We start from the raw sequence: 23,198 nt of genomic DNA, 5'->3' as shown, positions 1-23,198 counted from the left end.
GAACGTAACTAGCAATAATGTAATTAAACATTTATCAATGTATACTTAAACTGATTGCAATTAGAGTTAAAAACAAAAGAGGATTGGATATAGGATAAGTTGGTAATACAATTAACCAAGGACTCTGACTAAAAACCCATCCACAGAGGAGAGAACAGTCCCTCTTGTATTTCATCAGCCAGTGGATAACAAAAACAGTTTCCCACTTTGTGTATGAATTTCTGTGAGTAATCAATTTAGTATCTATTTAAAATGACGTGTATTTTCGCTGCATCGGCCACAGACAGAAACGCGCGCACTTTTCCCGGCTCGCATTCACTGACGTTTGAAAAGCAGCTGGTAGACGAGCAGATATTTTCGATGCTCATAAGAACCGATTTTAAAAAAAGTTTTTTGAATACACTTTATATCCAAACAACCGAAATATAGCAAATAATGTATGTAGCAAGCAAATTCTCAGTTATTTTTAAAATATGCAGTCATATTTTAAAACATTTTAACTGTTTTGGCAAGAACCTCAGCTTTTGGCACGTAAGTTTTGTCTTTTCAAACCTTCTTTAGACGGGAGATAACTGAGGCATAGTATTATTCATGACTGTTAAGTTACTTATCTATCATTCCCTTTCCCCAAACTCTACAGCAATACCGGCAAATAACGCGGCTCTATGAAATTAATTACTGGAATGGTCGTTTCGAATTTATTTTAGGCAGTTACATTTTGAAAGTGTATAAAAGTGTACAGTTTAGCTGGCCATATTTCACGTCGAATGTTACACGCTTCCGAAGTTGTTAATTTAAAATAAATATAAGTAATCATTTTAAAATCGATTTTTTGGACACCTGTTGATTCTTCCGATTTCTTTCGGCGGTCATGGCACTGTTTCAGTTCGCTCCCCCGGTGTATGATTTTTTATATAGTGACTCCGTTTTTAAGAATTTCTTTTTATTTTAGCTGACAGAAAGTAAAAGTCAAGAAGCACAGTTTACTTTCAGCCTGCATGACAAATGGGCATTTTGGTATATAGTACTTGCATTATTTCTCTAATCTTATTGTGGTCCCATACATAGTAAACGTTTTCATCTATTTTTGAATATACATCTACAGGGCTATGACTACATACGTTTTGGCAATAATTTTAAACCTCTAGTAGGCTGAAATTTTTAGATTCTCTCATTTTTGATCTTGTCAAAAGTTGAAAACTGGGGAACACAAAACTGGAGCCCTAAATTAACCATTTCATTGTCTTTCATTGTGTAATAGTCATAAAGAATACATTTACGTTATAGTTACATTTTAAACACAAAAGCACGCACATGTTTGGCACTGACGTTTGTTTGTATGTGGTTAGTGGTCTCCTGTTTGTGCAACTTCGTTTGATGCACTGTGTAAGTCGCTCGGGATAAGAGCGTCTGCTAAGTGACAATAATATATTGCAATGCAAGCCAAATTCTGTTATCATACACCGTAACTGAAATAACATACGTGATTTTATCTGGTGCAAGTTCTGCCTTTCTGAAACAATCATTTTCGCTGACTAGATGAAAGCATCGATGCGGCACACACCTGACTTAACTCGCGGAGTTAAGAAATTAGAAATTAATTCAGGTGGATCCAAGAAACTGACAGACAGTTTTATTTTAAAATTTTAAATGAATTTTACCCTGTATTACATTTACCCTGTATTACTTTCAGGAGGAGGATGGTTTAGACGCATCTTTTCGTTTGCTACTTTATTGAACCATTCCGAAATACATTTAACGAAAAGTGTGCAATGCAAGGCAAAAATATCAGATAATTTCAACAATTAGAGAATGACAGAAAAGTCCAGCACTGAACGCGAAACTGTGAAATAAATGAAAAAGTAAAAAAAAACGAGTAAGCCTGTAAACGCCAGTATGACGATATGAACGCTTGAAATACAACTCATGGTATTTCTGCGTCGTTAACTTAAAGAAACACGTATTTCAAGTAAGACAGAAGGGTTTAAAACGTCCGTCTAAATTCCACTACAGACATATTTCGATGCTAGTTCACCTGACACGACATTTTGACTGTACTTACGGTTGTTTGGCATTCTTGTATAGATGGCGATTTTTATTCTGAATGGCGTTAACTACATCTACGCACAACAGAATGGATTCATTTTGTAATATTTTTAATATTAAAGCAAATAATAATTTGTTTAATACACTAACAAAATTAAACTGCAGTTTGCACAACGGACATTCTGTATAAGTTCAGATAAAATTTATTTTTCAAAATAGACAATGAAATTGTACACATTGTGTTCTCGTACCACAGAATACTACTACCCTTTACACTCAATTAGAATTTTCTAAAAATGAACTAAAAGACCGCCAACCAAAGCCTAAGCCAGTCCCTCGGACAAAACGCGGCAGCTTTCGCCGAGTTCGGGGTATCGGCTTTGTTACGATTAAATGATTAGTTTAAAATGTAAAGGTCATGTCGTATCTGTTTAAAAATATTTTCCAAAATGAATAAAAATGCTGAGCAAAAAGATCCCAATTGAGAAAAAAAACAGATTTATTCTCAAGAACACTAAGCTTCAGTCTGAAAATATTACAATATAAATACAACAATAACATCTCTCCCACTTGTTTATATAAAAATAATAAATAAACATCAGGCCCAGATTCAATCCCACCACAAAGTGATTGTCCTTAATTTTGAGTTTTAAGATATTATTGCATTTTTTTTTTTGCATTGCTCACTGACCCACTGAGTTTGGCAATACCTGACATTAACGTGTGAGCACAAAACACAAAAATATAAACAAAAACCCAAATGTGAAGGGAAATCCTCCTTCAGGGAGATTCTGATCTGGGGCCGTAACTGTCCCTATCCGTGCTTCCACAGCCACCGAAATGAAACGAGGCTGCAATCGGCCATTTGAACGCTTGGGCCGGCAGACTGCTGGTGGTGGAGCTTGCGCATTCTAAGGGCTCACTGGGGGGCGGAGTTTGCTAACGAGCTTGCTGTATTGACGCGGTGAGGCTGCATGCTGCGAAACACAACGTAGTTTCTCATCAGCGTCCAAACACACCAGAGCCTGCACACAAAGAGGGGGAGGAGAAAGCAATTAGACCTGACATTACAGAACACAGAGCGGCTTACAGTTTAATAGGTCAAAAAGCCACAGAAATTGTGTAGTCATTGAAAACATTACATTTGTCTTGAAAACAATGTTCTCAGGGTAAAAGCAATCTTTTTTTACTTTTTATTTTACCAGAATGCAGCATATGCCAGGTTAAACAAGCTTTGCTGAGGAGCACAGAAACAGTTTTGCCTCCGGTTTAACAGACTATGTGTCAATTTCAATAAAGTATTTAAAACATGCAAGGCTTCTGTTCTGGGGAACAACCAAGATGTCTCTGTAAACGTAAAAAGTAAAAGTAGGACAACAGAGATTTCTACTACGACAAGGAGCGCCATTCGAATGCTTACATGCCGCAGCGCATCCTGCTGGCCGAAGAGGCAGAGGCTGGCAACTGCCGCCTGCTGCACGGCATCCTGGGAGTCTGCACATGCGACCTGGAGGAGCTGGCCGGGGGCGTCGCACTGCAGCAGGGCGGCTCCTCCCCCATTCACGGCGGCCACGTTGCCCAGGGCGGCGCAGCAGTGCCGGCGAATCAGCGGATCGGGATCCCTGAGGAGGGGCAGCAGTGCTGGAGCCGCCCCCCGAGCCGACTCCACCCATCCGCCAAACTCTGGGTCAGCACGCATCGAGGGCAAAGCTGGATTCTCCTGGACGGTTGTTGTTCCTGGGTTTGCCTTCGCGTTGACGGCAAAAGGACCGTCAGCTTCTTTGGCGAGGTCGGAGCTCTCGCAGGAGTCCGCCTGTCCGATCAGCCCCAGCCAGTTGCCCACAGCGCGGCAGGCTGCCCTCCGCACGGGCAGAGACTGATCCTGGAGCCGGCTGATCAGGTCCCGGAAGAGCGGCAAGAGGGGCGGGTCGCGGCGGGCCTGAGGCGCCAGCGGGGTAAGGTTACCCAGCAGGCTGCAGGTGGCGGCTCTGATGCTGGCGTCTGGGTGGGCGAGGGCCAGCCTCAGGACGGAGGGGTCCACGTACAGAAGGGAGAAAGGGGGGAGGAGCAAACAGCGGGCCGCCTGGGAGACCAGCGAGAGGAGCTCCACGGCACAGCTGGACTGGGCCTCGCTCTGGAGGAAGGCAGCCAGGAGGGAGCTCACCGACCGGCCCGCAGGCTTGCCCGTCTCGCCACGCCGTCCGTCATCGGCGCTCTGGGATTTGTCACCGTCGTCCCCTCCCGTCTTGGCAGGGGGCAGGAAGAAGCCACAGGTCTCGGCGGAGGACATGAAGAGAGGGACGGAGTGACTCGGGTCACAGAGGAGGAGGTGGCACAGCAAAGAGAGGGGGACCTCCAGGAGATGGAGTGGGAGAGAGAGGGCCAGCTGATGAGGAAGAGACACACACAAACATCCACAAAATGTAGTCAGAGACGTGCGCGAAACTTAGAGACATCCACAAACAGCACAGAAACATAGCAGCACAATAGAACTCGGAAGGCCTATGCCTAAACTAATTTCACAAGTGTCCCTTTTTTGGTACTCTCACCACACACTTCCTTTAGCCGCAGTAACTGCTGCATTCACACTGCTATGTAACTGGAAAATGGACCTTAAGAACTTTAAAGAAATGAACAATTTGGGACAACACTCAGTGCAATTCCATAAGATTGCATAATTCTATTTCCTAGCATCTGTGTCCCTTAGGAAGAGTATTTTAATAATACAAAACAGAATAGTAATATAATGACGATGCTGACCTGCAGCAGGCGTGAGATAATGTCACAGCTATGATACGATTGGAGGATTTTCTCCATTGTGACATCAGGCACTTCAAGGGCAAATGGGAAGCACAGCAGGTGACAGCTCATCACCGATAGGCTGTTTGGGTTGGGGTCACTCCATGGGTGGGCGGGCCTGTGCTCTGTGGACACTTCCTTCTCTGAGGCACTGAGGGAAAATAGAGATCACAAGGACATCTTTAACATCACTGGTCCATACCAAATTAATACCTTCTGTGGCCATATACCACTTTTATTCCCTACTGACACACTCTGTAGATGCTTTTTTTAAGGTGCTATGAAATGAATAGAACTCACTGACCAATCAGCTGTGAGGAGACAGCAGAGAGTGGGCAGGGAATTTGTATCATCACTGGCAAACAAAGGGACACAACTGTATGGGTCCCTGATGAAGACAAACAGAGCAAGAGAAAGGAAGACTTGCAGACCTACGGGAGGGGAAAAAACAAGACATGATTAAAGACACTGAAAAACTCAATTAATCATATCTTACATTTTAAGACAGCAAAAACAAAAAGGTGCTTGGGGGGAATTTATTTGTTCAACCCCCAAATACTTTTTCAAAAGATTTGAGCTGACAGCTAACTTGCATAATTGTTTTTCAAATATGTTCAATGTCATTATAGCACATTAGTAACTACTTCATGCTTTGTGAATACAAATGTGTGTTTAATGCCATACCAGTGAGGGATAATAACTTCCTGTTGGGTGACATCTCCTCCAGTGTATTGCTAACTCTGACCCACAAGAGGCGCCAGAGGCTGGAATCCAGAAACTCTGAGATCGGACAGTTTTCACGCTGCAGAGGGAGCAATTAGTATGAGAAATCCATTAATGTTAAAACATGATCGTGCAGATTGCAGACCCTCGTCACTTTGATTCGACTCATTTCTAGACAGGCTCCCTCCAGTGGTCAATTTATGACACTGACAAAGCCTCACTACATAAGCTTCGTACATGTAGGTCATAAATCCATGGACACTGCATCAATCCTGGCACATATGAAGCAGATATGCAAACAGTCATACTGAGCTAAATGGTACACTCTCAAGATGATGGTAAGAGAGAACTACTTATGTATTTATTTATTCTTTACATTCTTAAATATTTATAATTCCATCCCCTTTTAATGTCTGTAAGTATCTGACTATATTGAAGCATTTATTTCAAAATGTTATATTGTATACTTCACAATAAAGGTATTAAATCACAAACTCTATACAATATTGTTGATAGATTACATACTGCCAATAGTTTGACATAAAATTGATTCATAAACACCAAGACTTATGTAATATGCTATGGTTACAATATTGTTAATCATAATAGACCTTTTAGGAACTTTACCCCTTGGTATCATTCAGTAAGATCAAAACCATATTGATGCATCCCTCTCAGAAACATAATTTCTTCATAATTTACTAAATTACATCTCTGACATTCTACAGCTACATAAATTTTTTTTTTGGTTCTGCACTGAGTGGCTGGGATTCAGAACACAGCAACTATACCATACTACACAATGCACTATGATGCATTGCAAGAGGTCATTTTATTACACACCAATGATGCACAAAACTAGCAGCAACATGCTAGTAAGGTAGTAAAAAAAGTACTTAACTCTTCCTTGAATTCATTTCTTGAAGCTAACAAATGACTGTTACCACTGGTAATTACCGCCAATTACCGCTGTGGCTTTTTGGGGAGTTCTTGGCACTTGCCTCAGAGAGTGTCTGGAGGAGCAGCACCAGGAGACCGTCAGCGGGTCCCCAGCCTCGCGGTGGGGGGACACAGCTCTGAAAGAGCCGACAGATTTACATTCCAGTAAAATTTCACAGCAGTCAGCCTTTAAATTCCTGCCTCCCCATTTAATACCATGACTGACACTAAGGATCTGACCGAATAGTTCATTATGTGGCTTCATTTATAGTTCCAGTCCTAGGTAACAACCGAAGACTGACAGGAGGGAAGAATGTGATTTCTATCAGCTATGCAAGTGGGTGCTCTGAAGATTACAGATGGCGTCCACACCGAAGGAACTGAGCATGGACACACTTACAGCAAGTCTATGCAAACCAGCACTGTGAAATATGAGGTCAAAAAAATCCACTCGGCCTCAAAACCAATTAGCTATCAAAACTAGAGTGACGCAGATCAGTGATTCACAAGGTGGTAGCTGTGACGTTTATCCTCGGTCATGTCACGTGTACCTCCAGTGGGCCGCGCAAGGTTCCCTCCACCACAGCCACGAGCTTCTCGGCGCTGAGATCCACAGCCACGCCGCGGTGAGTGAACAGAGCCAGCACGGCTGCCGAAAGAGCCTGTGAGACGCAGACACACCAGTTCAGGCAGGTTCCTCACCGGACGCAGCGGGGTCACTGACCCTCTCATCACCCGACTGCATGCCGGAACACTCACCGCAACAGAGGCCATGTCAGGGTGGAAGAGAATCGTCACGAAGGGCTCAATGCGCTCCTCCAATCTGCGGTGGAAAAGAACAGGAGGGGACTTACTTTACAATACAAATGGATTTTTCATTTGCCCTTAAATCTCCAATCTCTCACTGGCACAGTACGCTTGCGGTATCAACCACAGCCACACAGCTGCAAACTCTATTTAATAGTCACCCCTATTCTATACACACAGCAGTCACCCCTTATCTACAGCAGCTTGCAAATGCATAAAATCTTGCATCTTACAGATTCTGACTGTGCAGCACATTTACTGTTTTTGAAAAATGTATTAACTGTTTTACTGGATTTAAGTGAGGTAGATGCTATACCACATGTTGTCTGACAAACTATGATGCTGTAAATTCTAATACTAGTGGCAGTGTAGCATATGGTATGATATGATATGATATGGCGCAGGGCATGTTATTGGAAGGTTGCTGGTTCAATTCCCAGTTGGGGCACTGTTGCTGTACCCTTGGGTAAGGTACTTAACCCACAATTGCCTCATTAAATATCCAGCTGTTTAAATGGATAAGAAACAAAAAGTGTAACTTATGTAAGTCGCTCTGGATAAGAGCAACTACTAAATGACAATAATGTAATGTAATCTAGTACTGTACCTTTTCCCTGTGTTTTCCCAGTCAAAGTCCCTCTCCCAGAACACCAGCAGTGTGATCAAGCAGTCTCCCAGCACTGACACACACCAGGGCTGCTATGGTGAGGAGCAAAACAGTACAAAACTGTGACTAAGACAACAATCAATACTTCTGGCCCAATCAAAAGCCACCCATTGCCAGCACTCTAAGGTTTGGCCATGTGGGCTTTGATGCTTGGCGGCACCTGTTATACTTGTGAGGTGTACAGTATCAGAGAAGCTAAGGCCATCTGAGGTCTGGGGGGAAAAAACAGTTGTTGTGAACTGTGAGACAGAAAGGGACAAGCTGAGTTTTTACCTGCTTCACGACTGAATTCCCCAAGACTTCTTCGATCAGGTCAAACAGGAAGTAAGGGAGGCCCATTTCCTGAGCTACCTGCCGGGAGTCCTCTGGAGTTGTAATCAGGGTCAGCAGGTTACTCAGGACCTTCAGGGGCTGGCGGATACGGCACGCCCCCTCCAACATTCCATCCAATAGCTGTGAGGAAAGAGTCTTGAGTGGCAGCACATTGGATGCTTTGACTCCAGACCCATCTATCCCTGGCACAGCTGACACACATACACAAGGAATACGGTAAGATTTCCAGACCAACTGGCCAAAAATACTTGTACCTGGGATTTGGACGCCTGCAATCTCTCCTTCACTCGGGATACGAGCGACTCATCCAAACTCACTGAGGTCTGACTCTCTGGGTCCGTTGCTTTGACCAAATTCTGCCACTCCTCATCGCTGTCAACATCCTGCGGATGATTGGATATAAAAGTCGTGATGGCAGAACTGTGCTGTTCAGCAGAACCCTGGCATCTTATAAGCTGTCCCTCTGGCAGGCATGTGCATGCAAACATGCAGACACACACACAAAAGAACAGGTACCGTACATTGCAGGTTATTTAGTTTCAATTTGACTTGAATGAATGGCATCAAGCTTGGATTTTAAATTGTCTAGATTTGAGACATGTGCCGTAAACCCCACCCACACAGCCACTGTCAGAAATCATGGTAAGGTGCCCTAACAGACACACACAAACAGATTTAGGAGGCCTGACCTCGTTCTCCAGCCTCACACACAGCAGACTGCCTTGGCCCCTCGACCGCTGCTTCAGCACTTGTCTGGGCCCGACCTCCACAGATGGAAACTCCTGCGCGTAGTCTCTGCTGATTGGACCTCTCCTGAGCAGCACAGAGTGGGCCAAACACCAGCACACATCTCATTTGTGTATGCACTTACCTACCATATGCAACATTTTACATGAATGGAGGTGCATTTTATATACGGTACAGCTGAAGCTTGTATACACTGTCAAAACAAGTCTAACTTAGGCCACTTCAACTACAGATATGCCAGACATGCACTGTCTAGTAGCTGTACATTTCAGTGTTAGTTGTATTAAGCCCTGCCCATTAATCATTATTACAAGTGTTTTTTTAATGCAAGAAAAACCTCAAACACTTTTGTGTTGCCAGTACCTGTCCTCCAGCTCGTCATCAGCTTGGGGTTGGTCTACGACTGGCAGATTGACGGAAGGTTTTACTGAATCCTCATCTGTCAAACCTGTGGGTACCGTGCCATCCTTTGAAGGGGTCCTTCCATCCATTGCTGTCCTCAAAAGCGCCTTGTTGGAACGGTCTCTAGTTCCACTTCCCACAGGAGCACTTCCCACAGGTGCAGAATCCTATGAAAAAGCAATGACAGTAACCATTCCTAGTGCTGGAGATCCATGGTTCTTTGGGCCCTAAAGATACTTCTCAAGTGACACCTGATTGAAACCTGGGTTGCCATACAATGAATTCTTCCAATTAAGTAACTTAAGCAATTAAAAAAATCTCCTTTGAGCTGCATGTTATGATTTCTAGTGAATGTCATTTAATGGTGATAACAGGTGGGCCGAGGAACCATAGCTGTCCCCTCTGAGTTGGCCAGTCCAGCAGGGACAATGACCAGCTTCCAAGTTCCGTCTACACAGAAAATAGCACCAGGTAGTAGCAATGAGGCAAAACAGCAACAAAATATTCCTTGAAACTGAGCACAATGGCAGATTTCCATAAAAACCCCATCCAGGGGAGTGGCTGTAATGACATTAGGCCGTTGATGAAATCGTACCTCTTTGCCCGTCTTGCTCTTGTCTCTCTGCTCCCTGGCTTTGCGCAGTAACTTCCCCTCGCCACAGCGGGGCACTGCTTTCTCCTTCGCCTGCTGCAGTTTCAGAGCCTGCTGGTCCGGGCTGGGACTCACTGTCAGGGGGTTGTTGGAGCTGACGTCTGACAGCACTATTCAACAAAACCAGCAGGGAGCCAGAACAAAAGGCCCCACACAAAGCATGACCCAGCATGAACAGAACAGAGCAATAGGACATAGGGCAGTTTACAATAACAAGTCCACCGTTAAGCTTCCCAGGCTTGCTCAGAGCAGCTGCATTCAACAGGAGGCTAGCAAAGCAAGAGCCCACATCAGCCAAAATGTACAATCCATGACAGAAGGTGCACTGGATATTCTGTCCCACAAAGGTTACAGCCGGAACTCTTCGACCTCTCAAACAAAAAAGCAAAAGCTGAGTTTCCCATTCCTGTAGCTGAAGTTGGTCGGTACACATTTCCATCTGCTAAATCTTCCAGTTTGCCTGAGGCAATGTTATTACAATAGAAGTCTGTAATTCACTCTGTGTGGCTTTGTTTCTTTCTGAGTGCTTGAGAGCTTCAGCTAGAACACATTCCACAAATGCACACCTTCTTGAATATCTTCCAAATAATCCCAAGGCCAAGCAAGTTAACAGCATCAGACAAAACAAGCAGGTAAAATGCCACATCCTTTCATACACATGGCATGGATTCTACAAAAATAACTAAACACTTCTGGTTGTGATTCCATGTGACTATGTGAAGATGCTTAATGATGCTTCTCCCTAACAAAATGACAATTTACCAAAATACAATCAATTTATTTAATAAAAAAAAAAAACACAAAACATTAAAATCACCCTTGTTCATACCTACAGTAAAAATGCTTAAAGTGAGCCTCCTGCTTTGCACCCACACGCTTGTATTTACTCACAGGCCAATCAGATACGTGTAGTTTGTTAATAAATGGCTGGTCTGACACAGTCATCCCTGGCTGCTTGGCCTGTGAATATGTCATTTCATTAACTTCTTTTCAAACAGATTAATTGTTTAATTTTTAATCCTTAAAACAGGTGTGTGGCTATTGCTAGGGAGCTCACTTTTCAGTTGAGCTCACCTTTTGAATCATCTGCTTTTTAAAGAAAAAAATCTTACTCTCTTTCTTAGTTGTTTGAGAGAAGCACTGGCCGGCTTCTCCACAGACTGTGATTGAAGAGTTATCCAGTGCAGCTGGGTAAGGCCTACCTAAAACTCCATCAGCGACGAATGGATGCTTTAGGAGGCCAGGCCATGACAGCCTCTTCTGGGGGTCCTTAGTCAGCAAACCCTTCAGGAAACTCTGACGAAGGAAACAGCACATACTTCTACATTTCAGAATCACCATAAAAAGGATAAGAACAAAAAGGCAATATTAATGTGTGTGTGTGTGTGTGTGTATCTAATCATCAAGAACAGTCATAATAAGTCTGGGGAAAGGAGTTTGAGTAACACATCCATTTTCATGTTGTGTATCTTTGAACTCAGCACAGCTTAGCTGTGTTCTAAAGTCTACACCGTGGGATACAGACCACACCCTTACACCCCACAAGACTCAGGTCAGTAATTACCCCTTACAGAAAGAGCATGTGATTTTATATTCCTGCAGAGCACAAGGGACGACAGTCATTAACGCTGTCACTCAACTCAATTTACACTCATCACACTGTTTAAAGATGACAACTGATCCCAGGTCAGTCAGACAGCATCACAAAATTGTTCGCAAAACTATGACTAAAATTGTTATTGTTAGCCAAAAATAAACTGTAACTAAGAAGGGTGAAATTAGTGAAATGTGACTAAAATTAATGTGCTTTAGTTATATGAATTAATCCAAAGCAGCTTCCATACACGGGACAGCATGTCTAAAGCCTCACTGCAGTCACATCAGCAAAGTGTAAAATGGCTCCCACTCTTACAGCTGATTTTGGTTGATGTAAAATAAATTGCCAAATCTATTCTTTTGAGTCTTTTGTTTCTTGTATTACTACATCTGTAGACTGTTTGGATGTGGAGGCGTCAGGTTAGATGGCACAAGTATTCCCACTGCAGCAAGAGAGAAAACAAAGCTGATGGCATCTCATAACATATGCCCCAAATGGTGTTTTATATATATAATAACAATAACAGATGCTTCAGCTAACTTAAGGTACGTCTATGTCTTAATACCGCATTACTTCTTATTAATGATTGACCTCCTCAGGGAGGGGGCAGTGGCATCACATAAAAACACACTCTTTTTTTCTTTTCTGAGAAGAGGAAACACTATCATCGATATCTGTTGCACCAGAAGTATGTCTGTCATTAAAAACAATGTTTAATCCATTTAGGAAAAATACTATTGGAAGAGACACCATAAATAATAAACAGCACCCTCTTCCCAGTCTGCATTAATTGGTCACTTCTTTAGAGAGGTGCATGAAGACAAGAGTGAGTAATGCACCGTACTGTGCAACTCGGGCTCATGCTTTCAGGCCACTTGACTGGATCTCTGACGATCAGCTGAACCAGCTGGAAGATGGAGTTGGTGTAGAAAGGCGGTGCTCCAGTGTGGAGCTCGTACAGGATGCAGCCAAGGGACCACAAGTCGGCCGTGTGGTCGTAGGGCTTCTCCTCCACCAACTCTGGGGACATGTAGAGAGGGGTGCCCTTGATGGAGGTCAGGACTAGAGTCGAAACGCTCATGGCACGGGCAAAACTGCAGGAGCAGAGTAACAGAACCCACTCAAACAGGTCCTTGTTTCCTTATCAACAACTTTTTATCTACATAGATTCTTCAAATATGGTTTTACGTGCAACAAGTACTTTCTGCAACACATTACAAGCCAAACAGGTAACCAGCAATTAGCAGTAACAGCACAAAAGTATTGTTAAATTTAATGTACATTATATAATCTTAATGACTTGTCAAGAAAGATAGTGTAACTGAATGGTAGTGTAAATATTGGAAGCAATAGAAGTAAATTACTTTTAAAGGCAATGAGATGTTTAATCAAATTTAATGATTTTGACTAAAAAGGAATTTTAACAACTGTGGGAATCCTGTTTACATTTCACAGCCACAGTCGCAGATAACAGTGAGTGCCTCTTGAAAGCATCTGACATGAAATGAACCCCGTACATCGACTCCGGAAGCATGCGAGTTCCTGAGTGATGACACTGTCTGTTCTTGAGACATACCCGAAATCACACAGCTTGACGACTCCACCTTTCCCCAAAAGAATGTTTTGCGGCTTCATGTCACGATGGAGTATTCGATGAGAATGCAAATAGTACAGGGCCGAAACCAGCTGGCAGGCAATCTCACGAACCTGCGTGAAACAAAGAGGGCCCTGAGAAAGCATCCTGCTCCGCTCAATAATTCAGAGTAAATGACTTTTTGTCAAATAGTGAACCTGTAATTGCCAGGTTAAGAGAAGCGTTATACATGGAGCATGGGATGACATTGGGATTCCAAACGAGTTATAAAAGAAGCAGAGGTGAAATCTGCAACGCACCTGGCTCTCAGGTAAGTTTCCATCATCCTCTAGAATTTGAAACAGCTCTCCTTCTGCATACTCTGTCACAACAACAACCTGTGACAAATGCAGAATCATCAGAAGTTTGACTTAGTATTTCCAGTATGTAGCATTAAGTGTTTTTGCAAGTACTTTTTAGTACTTTTAGTTGTAAAGTGCAGCCAAACCTGTTGACCCTTACCTCCCTCTCAGTCTCAAAGCTGTCAAGCAGCAACACAATGTTAGGGTGTTTGAGCCCTCTCATGATGTCAATCTCCCTCTTCAGGCTTCGTAACTCCTTTTCTGACCGGCCCACCTTGGGAATGAACTTGAGGGCCACAACCTCAGATAACAACAAACCAATCGTTATATAACATCACTGAAATAACATCCACTCAACAGCAAACTGACCATTTCAAATACATGGCTGAATTTTTTCAACTTTAAAAGAAAAGATAAGAATTATAAAAACAACATTTCAGGTAATTACATATACCACATTCTCTCATTGTGTGAAGATTTGTTGTTACTTCAGCTATGCTTACACAAAGGAGCAACTATTACCGGTCACTGGAACACAAGGGTGTGAATTTGGCAATGATACTCAGTGAAGGGGCTAATTAATCCATGGCTCAGGTCTGCCTCACGGGAGGTTTTGACAGTGTTTTGTGTGACCACATAAAGGGAGACTACACATCAGAACCGCTCTATTTTGCCTGCACTTGTCTGCAGACTTCAAGGAGCTGTCTGACCTTAACCACGCTAATGCATGCCAATAATGGATCTCTTTTGTATGTTAACTCCTTGTATACCCCTGGTAAACAAGAAATCTTCATAGGCCTCCATATTGTTCCAGAAGCTTCCACTGAAGTTCCAGAAACCTGCATGTCATTGTACATTATTTTTTAGATGGATTATATTTAAAAGATTATCCTAAAGGTGTGAATAAATGTGACCTTCATGTTTTCTGGAAGAAAATTCATTGTTAAAGCAAGAAAGTATCCAAGACATACATTTTCCCACTTTTAGCACATCTCCTGGTCTCATGACACACAAAAGGAGCAATGCTCCAAAACTGATCTTCATTCAGCAACCAATAATGCTTTTATGGGTCAAAAATATTTGAACAATTTTGCATTTTTGTGTTTTTCCACTACACTTACTGCTGAAAGTTCACCATCACGAAGCAATTAACTGGTGGCAAACAAATTAAAACCAAGCTAAATATTTGGTTATTCTTTGTTTAAGGAAAGGGATTGAAAATTATTTATTTTCAGAAAGAATTGCTGTCACTCAGAAGAACACCTTTGTGGTATTTAATATGTGAATCATGCACAAAAATCACACGGATTTAAAGATGCATGATTGCACAGATGACACCAAAGGAAACTCAACCGGCAGGTAGCATCGTTAGCTTCACATATTTTCAATTTTGAAGAAAATCACATATCACCTGCCCATGTAAACTACATGTTACAAACTGTGATCATTGCGAGTACTGAGTTGGCTATCCATGGGACTGTACAGACATACACCGTGAACAGTGAAAGATGAAAACTGTAACAAAATATACAAATACATACAAGCTCTAAATATATGATTAAGTATTTTAGAATACTATTAATTTATTGTAAGTTATAAAGTCGTAAATATTATTGAAGAAAATATACACATATTTCGCCTGGGCAGTATTCTCATCCAGAGCAACCTGCACACTTTATATTTTATATACTATATTAAATAATGAAGTTGACACGGATGTCATTGCTAGTCGGTCATGACTAGCAATGACACACTCCATCTGGACATTGGTTTTACCTGTCCACTGAATTTCTTGCGTCCTTTGTAGACACGCCCAAATGAGCCTTCCCCTATCATCTCCAGCACATGGTATGTGTCCATTATAGAAGCAACGATTTTTCTTCAGCGTACCACCTAGCAATTTTATTGATTTAAAAATTTCCTTTGTTTTGTTTTTTTTTTTTGGTTTGCAAACTTGTCACATGTAAAAAATTAAAACAAGTGGAGAAACAGGTACCAGGAGAAACTTTTCCAAACAAGTAATGTTAGCTAGCTACTCTAGCTAACCTCTGGTAGTTCAGAGCTATGTTACAGCTACTGTTTCTATAGTCTATGATACGTTACAGTAAAAGCGCAAAATGAGGACAGCTGGCCAGGGTGCTGTCTAGCTATGCCAAATTAAACTAGTTGGCGAGCGAACATTGTATGGAACACTGAGCAAAATAAACAGTCGCAGCTCGCTACCTAATTTAACCAAAAATAGACTGAACTGGTAATGAAGACTTCTCCAGCTAGCTAGCAACGCCAAGTTAGCTAACTATATTCCAGCGGTTAGCGAACTATAGCTTGTCATTTCACAGACTACCTATATACCCATATATTTAACTACCAATGTAGTCATGTTAAGCACACTTTATCTATCGTCGCATCTTACACATAGATCATTAGGTAGTAGTTAGTTGACTTATCAGCAAGCTACCCTTACACGCTCGCTGACTTTCTGTTAAGATGATCGAAAACCGCCTAGCGACTCAATGGCACAAAGTTGAAGGCCTCTCAAGAAAGGCAACACAAAGTTAGAAACACAATTCGTTTTCATGACTAACAGTAATAAAATAAGAGTATATTTGAACAGATGTAGTTACTAGTAAAATAAAAGATGAGATGCATATATATTAATTTTAATTGAAAACATTTGCTCAGGCAATTCAATGGATGACTAAAAGCGTGTGGGACCTTAGCATAGCAACCGAATTTGTGTCCTAGTAACATTTACGCTGGAGCAAAAACCGTTAATCACAAGTTTTACGGAGGAAACAGTAATTTAGTAGCAGTTGTGGTCTGTGTGTAAAAGAATGTGTAGTAGCCTACTCTATCATACATTTAACAAAGAAAAACAGTAGAGAAATAACATGTTATTCAACAACAAAACCATTACCTTGGATGGAAATGTATCCTATCACTGTGAAAAACGTGAAGTTAAGTCTTGTGTTTTTGAAATCCGTTGTTTTAACGCCACCATTTGCTGTGGAAGTGTCAAAATGAAAGCATGTGATTAAACTGGTGGCTGAGTAATATGGATGCTCCCCTACTTTTCTGCTCTGTTTGTTTGATATTGTTCTCGTAAATTCCTTACATATATAGTATTTGGTACTTATTTGTAAGTCGTTCTGGGTTAGACTGTGACAGCATGTGAATTACGTACATTGGACGTTCACCACTTGAGTGGTAAGAAGAAAGAAATGGGCGTGCAGGACAAGGATCTGATGGTGTGAAATGATCTAATCTAATCTGACATTTTCTCAGGTAAATGAGATGTTAGAAAAGAAAGAGATAATAACTGGTCATAAATATTATACCTCTGTCTAAACCAAACCAACATGGTTTTTATCCTAACTCAGCTACAGTGTTTACATTGATAGATACAGTATTCTACTATGAGCAGATATCCAGTCCTACAATCCTTCTGTCTAGGTCTAAGAGGTTCAGTTTACTAACAGGACGTCCGCTTCTGTTTGCCTGTGCATTTCCATTGGTAGGCTATTCTGTTTTAGACCACACCCTTTGAAGAAAGTCCATGATAGGCAAACAAATCACAAACTTTTGGCTTCATCAGTTGACAAATCTGCACAAAGATGGATGTCTAGTCAATATCTAGAAACAATGTGCTGTGCATTGCGTGTAAGACTCTTCGTCTGACCGCAGAGACCTTCAGGTGGAGTATTGCGTGGTCCTGTTTCTTTCTTTTTTTTTTTTTTTTTTTAATTGACTGCCCTGACTCTAGCATTGTAAAAATAACCACTCTGAGACTTTTCAGGCTTCATGCGTTGGATGAGCTGACTCATCTGTTGGGTTGACAACGACCTTCTGTTACCAACCAAAACCTCCTAATAGGAATGCTGAAGTTGAATGTCTGGTTATAATAACTGTGTTTAGGCTTTCTCAGTAAATAAAACTCTTGGACAAGTTTAAAGAGAAATGCAAGATCTGGATGTAACAGTCTGTCAGTCAAGAGAAATGTGGATACACATGAATGTTTATTTATAACAATCACTGGGTTACATAGAGCATAATATAAAGGAACTTTTTATTACACTTTTTACATAGAGCAAAATATTAAGGAACTTTTTATTGCATTTAAGTACCTGTAATTGGTTGTTAAAATATACCACTGTTGACCTATTGCAGGTAAAAATATGCCATGACTAAAATAAATGTCAGAAATTTCAACACACCAAGTGTCCCAAACTGTATTTAGGCTGCCAGAAGCATTTATTTAAGGATTTATGTGAGTTCTCATGTAATGTTTTATTGTTGACACATCACTGACAATATGATTTCACATTTATCAACTACAGTTCTGATTGTACAAGATTTAGGAACACTACTTTTGCAGTACGCTACAGTACTTTGTATCCACAGGTTCTGAGCTGCAGGGTAGAGTGGAAAGACAGAAGGCACTTCTCACAAAGGAGAACATTCAGTCTGATCTGAATTATGCAAAAAGATACTCTGGAACTCCTGTTAACATGTGGAGAAAGGTCTTGTGCTCTGACAAGACTAAGGTAGAACTTTTTGGCCTTAATTCCAAATGATATGTTTAACACAAAGCCAACACAGCCCGTCAGCCTAAGAACACAGTCCCTACTGTCAAGCATGCTGGTGGCAGCATCATACTGTTAGGCTGTTTCTCTTCAGTAGGGACAGGAGCTCTGGTGAGGATAGAGGAGAAAATGAATAGTGCAAAATACCAAAAGATTTTAGAGAAAAACCTGCTACCCTCAGCAAAAAGCTGAAGATGGGGAAGAGTTTCACCTTTCAGTGTGACAGTGACCAAAAACACACAACCAAATCCACAATGCAGTGGCTGAAAAAGGAAGATGTCCTGAAATAGCTCAGTCAGAGCCCTGACCTCAACCCCACTGAAAATCTTAGGACTGACCTGAAGAGAGCTTTTTATAGTACCCTTGCAGTTTAACTGATCTCTACTACAAAAAGGAATGGGAGAAAATTGCATAATATAGATGTGAGAAGTTGGTTGTGACTTATAAAAACAGACCCACTGCAGTTATCAAAGCAAAAGGTGCCACCACTAAATATTAATTTAAGGGTGTGCAGTCTTATGCAACCAAGACATTCAAAGTGTTTCGTTTTTTAACAATTTATTTTCTGAAAAACTGAGGCATTTGATTTTCACTTTGATGTTGTTGGTTACAATGTGTAAATAAAGCTAAAACTGACTTCATTTGTCTTGATTTCATCCTTCAAGACATTTTGAAAGGGTGTGTAGACTTTCTAGATCCACTGGATGTGCATGTATATTTTTATCTAAATCAAAATCAAAAGATCAATAAATTTTCTGTGGATAAGCAGCATCATAATATCCAATAGTACTGTTTTGGACCATGCATCCCAAGTTAAATCAGATTTACAGGGAAGTAAATGTTCAGGTCTCCCTGTTGCTTATACAATGCTGTGTAGATCTGGCATGCTTCCCACCAATAACTTGGCAGATGGCATGCTTGTCATCCAAATCTAGCCCCACAATTGGTTGTAACAGTACAGACACATTTACTGTGATGTCACAGGAGTGATTTCCTGTGAGGCAGAGGAACACTCAGACTGCAGAGAAACTACATGGTACAACGTGAAAGGAAGGGGTGGGAAGTGTGGGTTAATTGAGATGAGTGTGAGGGGGGCTTATGGCTGTGTGGAATCCTTACTACTCCTGAAAGAAAGGCTAGGAATGTATCTAACAGGAGGCGTCAGTTTTTATTTCAAATATAGTATGATAAACATTGTTTCTTGCTGCGGACTCACCTGTATGTGCCTTAATTATAACAGAAATGGTGTCACGAGAGCTGCCTTTTTAATGGAAAAGGAATCTTTGTTCAGGACAAAAGTGACAATAGATTCACAGCATACAACACAACTGACATTTTGGAAATTCACATATATCAACCAAATATGATGGTGATGATTGTGAATGCAGGAAGCAAGGTTGTGTCATCTGCACCTGCATTTTCAGCCATGCTGTTGGATGGATTTCAGAATGGATTTACAGGGGTTTCTCAGTTCCAGAATTCTGCTGCTAATCATTGTATTCTCAATTCCATGCCTGTCCTTCCGTTGTTTTCTGGGCTTTTGAGAAATCCTAGTGATCTTAGTGAACTTCATGACCTCTTCCAGCTCCTTCCTTATCTGCCCTTGATTATCTGACAGTGTCCAGTGGTTCAGTCACACAGGGGGGTCAGTTTCCTGTTGATGTGGTCTTTTCAGTTTGACAGCAAGGGGATATCATCTGCAAACTCCAAGCGTTCTGGTATGCAGGACAGTGTTCTTCTCATGCCCCCAGCACTTTTCATTGCCTAGAGTTTTGTCACTGTGAACCATTCTGAGATCTTATTGTGACTGAATATGAGATCAAGGTATTTGCATGAGCTGTTACTGTAAGCACTGCCAGAATTCCTTTGGCAGCATTTGGCTCTTCCCTAAAAAGTTACAGTTTAGGTCATAATTTCACAGCTAGTACTGTAGATAATACTTCAGCACACAGATAATCTTAAGTTAGGAAAGAAAATATATTCAAATATTCAAACTCATGAGATTATCAGGTTTCAGTATGTGGTGACAGACTTAATATGACTTGGTGCCTGGAGTTGGAGGCGACATACAGCGCATTGGTGCCCTCTGCTGACCCAGAAAGTGAACTGAATGTCCAATAAACATTGCAAATTTTGAGAATTTGTGCTTGACAGAAAATATAAGACCAATAACAGACCTTAACAGAAAGTGATCAGTGTTTCTTTGCCAGACAAGGGCAGTTTTACTGGCTAAATATTGCATTACACTACATTACGTTATGGGAAAAAATGCTGAATTTTTAAGCACAGGTTTGAACTGCAGATAACATGCTATAAAAAGTTTTGCTTTAAAATGTGTTCATTTATCATTCAAAGCTGTGAGTCATGACAAATAATTTTCTAACCTAGGAAACACTAAGAGGGAAGGTAGACTTTTAATACAGGAGTTATTAACATGATGTAATTATTATATTTGTGTTTGAGGATATCATTGCCAGTTTGAAATGCCCCACTCATTAATGATTTTAAAGTCAATAAGGAGAATAGTGGGGAAAAGATGTTTATGCTGGAATTGATGGGACATCATATTTTACAGAAGGTAAATACGGGAAAATTAACAGTTGTCAAGAATGAGAATCTGAGCATCTATCTGAGAATTATAATTTCAGCATTGTGTTTGGTGCTGATATATGTTTGAATATGATTGGTGTTAGTCCAATTTTTACAGCTTTTCATGTCGCTGTATGACATGTGCTTTGTTCTCACGGTTGCTTGCCCCTAACAAATGATAAGATTCCCATGGAATCCATACTCCAGAGCACAATTTTAACAGTTCATTCCACTCTCTCTCTCTCTCTCTCTCTCTCTCTCTCTCTTTCTCTCTCTCTCTCTCTCTCTCTCTCTCTCTCTCTCTCTCTCTCTCCCCCCCCTTGGGAAAATCTGAGGAGTGCAGGAAAACATGGGACTTTCCAAGACCTATGGGCCAAAAACTCCAGCATGTGCACACTGAAGTCAGCAGTTTGGTACATTCCCACTGCCTCGAGTCTGAGTCATTAGCTTGCTTATGTAAACTTCTCCCTCCCACAGATTTAGTTTTGGCCCTCAGAATCACACTTTATCTAATATTTTTAAAGGAAGATACAGCATACAGATGTTAAGGTTCAAGAAGACCAAGTGTGGGATTGTTTAAAACCATTATTGAATTGAGCAAACAAAATTTTAAGGGGCTTGGAGAGGGCAGTGCTGTGTTAAAGACTCTTGGTATTTTTTGATTCCAGTGAATGTAAGCTTCTCTGTTCTATTCCATATGCTCTTACGTTTATGTCAGCTCAAGACAAGAACTTGTCTGAGCATAAGAGTACATTGTGACTGCAATATAAACAGGAACTTCAACAGGTGTATTTGTAATACCCACTGAAGTAAAAATGTGCTGTGCGCCCCTATCTAATGCTCTGATGATATAGCCAAACAGGGTGGGGAAATTAGACTGTTGTTGTTCGGCAAAAAGGCAATCCTATAGATCACCACACTAGCTATAATATATCATTCACAATAAGCATTAGCACATTGATACATGAGAACACTTTTCCTATCAGTCAGCATTGTATGGATGTAGCAGAGTTTGAATGTATTATTTTATGTTGTGTTCCTTTGTTCTCAGTGAAGAACAGGGGTCATAGGTCACATCATTATCCTGGTAATATATCTGCCACCTCTCATTTTTGCTGGATAGACAGAGCTTGTTCCAGTGAACCTCACATTTACCAAATAATGGCAATTATAAATATATTTGAGACATTTAGTGTATGTCTGAAACATTTAATTAACAAAGTATTTATGAAATGTATTAAGTATTTGCTAAACATATGAAATATGTACAGATGTATCCAAATCATTTATTAAATGTTAAAACCAACTTTGAAATGTAATGGAACTATGAAAAAATGCAGGTTTGGTTATAATGTGGTCGAAAAATTCCTTTTGATCAAACCGCCTTTGATCTTTAGTTTAAATGAGGGGAAAATGTTGATTTAAATATATTTTATTTTGCACTCGGCAGCCTTGCACACCATAAAATCCAACAACACTCAGGGTCTTTTTTAGGATAAAACAAAACTAGTAAAAATGCCACCCTGTGTAGGCCTAAACCTTTTAACACATCCTTTGGTTCATATTAGGCTGCAGTTGTGTCATTCTTCCACTCAGCCACTAGGGGGCTGCCACACTTCTTCCTGTGACTTCCAGCACCTGTACCTGATTACAGGGATGCAGAGTGGTTCCTTTGGCAAGGCATTTGCTTTTAGCGCAGGCTGAGCCCTCCAGTTTGGGTAGGAAACCAGCCATTTCATTTGCTCACAGTGAACGAGACAGCAGCAGAACATATTACCTTCATTCTGCTTTGGACAGGGGTGGGTAGGTTGGCCAAGGTTTCCTCATGCTAATACTCTCAGGCACCCTGTAGTTTGTAAAATACCTGCACATTACTTGGATGATGTCAGTAGAGTAGCATCTCTTCTACAAAGAGTACCCACTCCACTCTAGTGCACTGTGGGAGATGTGTCAGTTACGCACCGGCTGAAAGCCAAAACCACTAAAGCAAGAACAAACATTCAACAAGAGATTCAGCAAGCATACTGTACAGCCAAGAGAGCAACACCAGCAGCAGCCAGTCAAAGTGGAGACAACACAACAGACACAGCTCTTCCAGCCACTTACTTTTGTGTTGGGTTGGATAATATGCAAATCTTGGCCCTATTTATTCATCTGATGCTGTACCACTGAACCATATTACAATGGAAAATGAAAAGGACATATTTTAATGTGTCTTAAATGTCATGGTTGACAATATACCGGCATATTTTTTCATAAAATGTACAGCACACAGCGCAAGCACTGATTAAAAGTAGATCAAAGACTGTGGGCCAAAAACTTGCTGAAGGCTTGCTGTCAAGTATAGCCTATAGCTTTGACACTATGTTTTGGGGAAAG

General features: G+C 41.1%; 1 protein-coding gene across 1 annotated transcript; it reads right to left on the bottom strand.

Annotated features, from left to right (window-relative positions):
* Positions 1-2,817: 2,817 nt before the first annotated feature.
* On the bottom strand, positions 2,818-15,527 carry stk36 (serine/threonine kinase 36 (fused homolog, Drosophila)). Its single transcript, XM_036523750.1, is given in 21 exon segments — positions 2,818-3,071; positions 3,467-4,432; positions 4,807-4,996; positions 5,146-5,191; positions 5,193-5,276; positions 5,530-5,647; positions 6,570-6,644; positions 7,059-7,169; positions 7,267-7,330; positions 7,922-8,013; positions 8,255-8,434; positions 8,569-8,697; positions 9,004-9,127; positions 9,425-9,630; positions 10,059-10,225; positions 11,318-11,411; positions 12,557-12,806; positions 13,289-13,419; positions 13,606-13,683; positions 13,808-13,948; positions 15,424-15,527. Coding segments are annotated over 21 exon segments (3,444 nt in total). The 5' UTR covers positions 15,508-15,527; the 3' UTR covers positions 2,818-2,957.
* Between the last annotated feature and the right edge of the window lie 7,671 nt (positions 15,528-23,198).

Source organism: Megalops cyprinoides, chromosome 3, assembly GCF_013368585.1.
Source record: "Megalops cyprinoides isolate fMegCyp1 chromosome 3, fMegCyp1.pri, whole genome shotgun sequence".
Classification (NCBI taxonomy): Eukaryota; Metazoa; Chordata; class Actinopteri; order Elopiformes; family Megalopidae; genus Megalops; species Megalops cyprinoides.
This window is presented reverse-complemented; position numbering and strand designations above follow the sequence as displayed.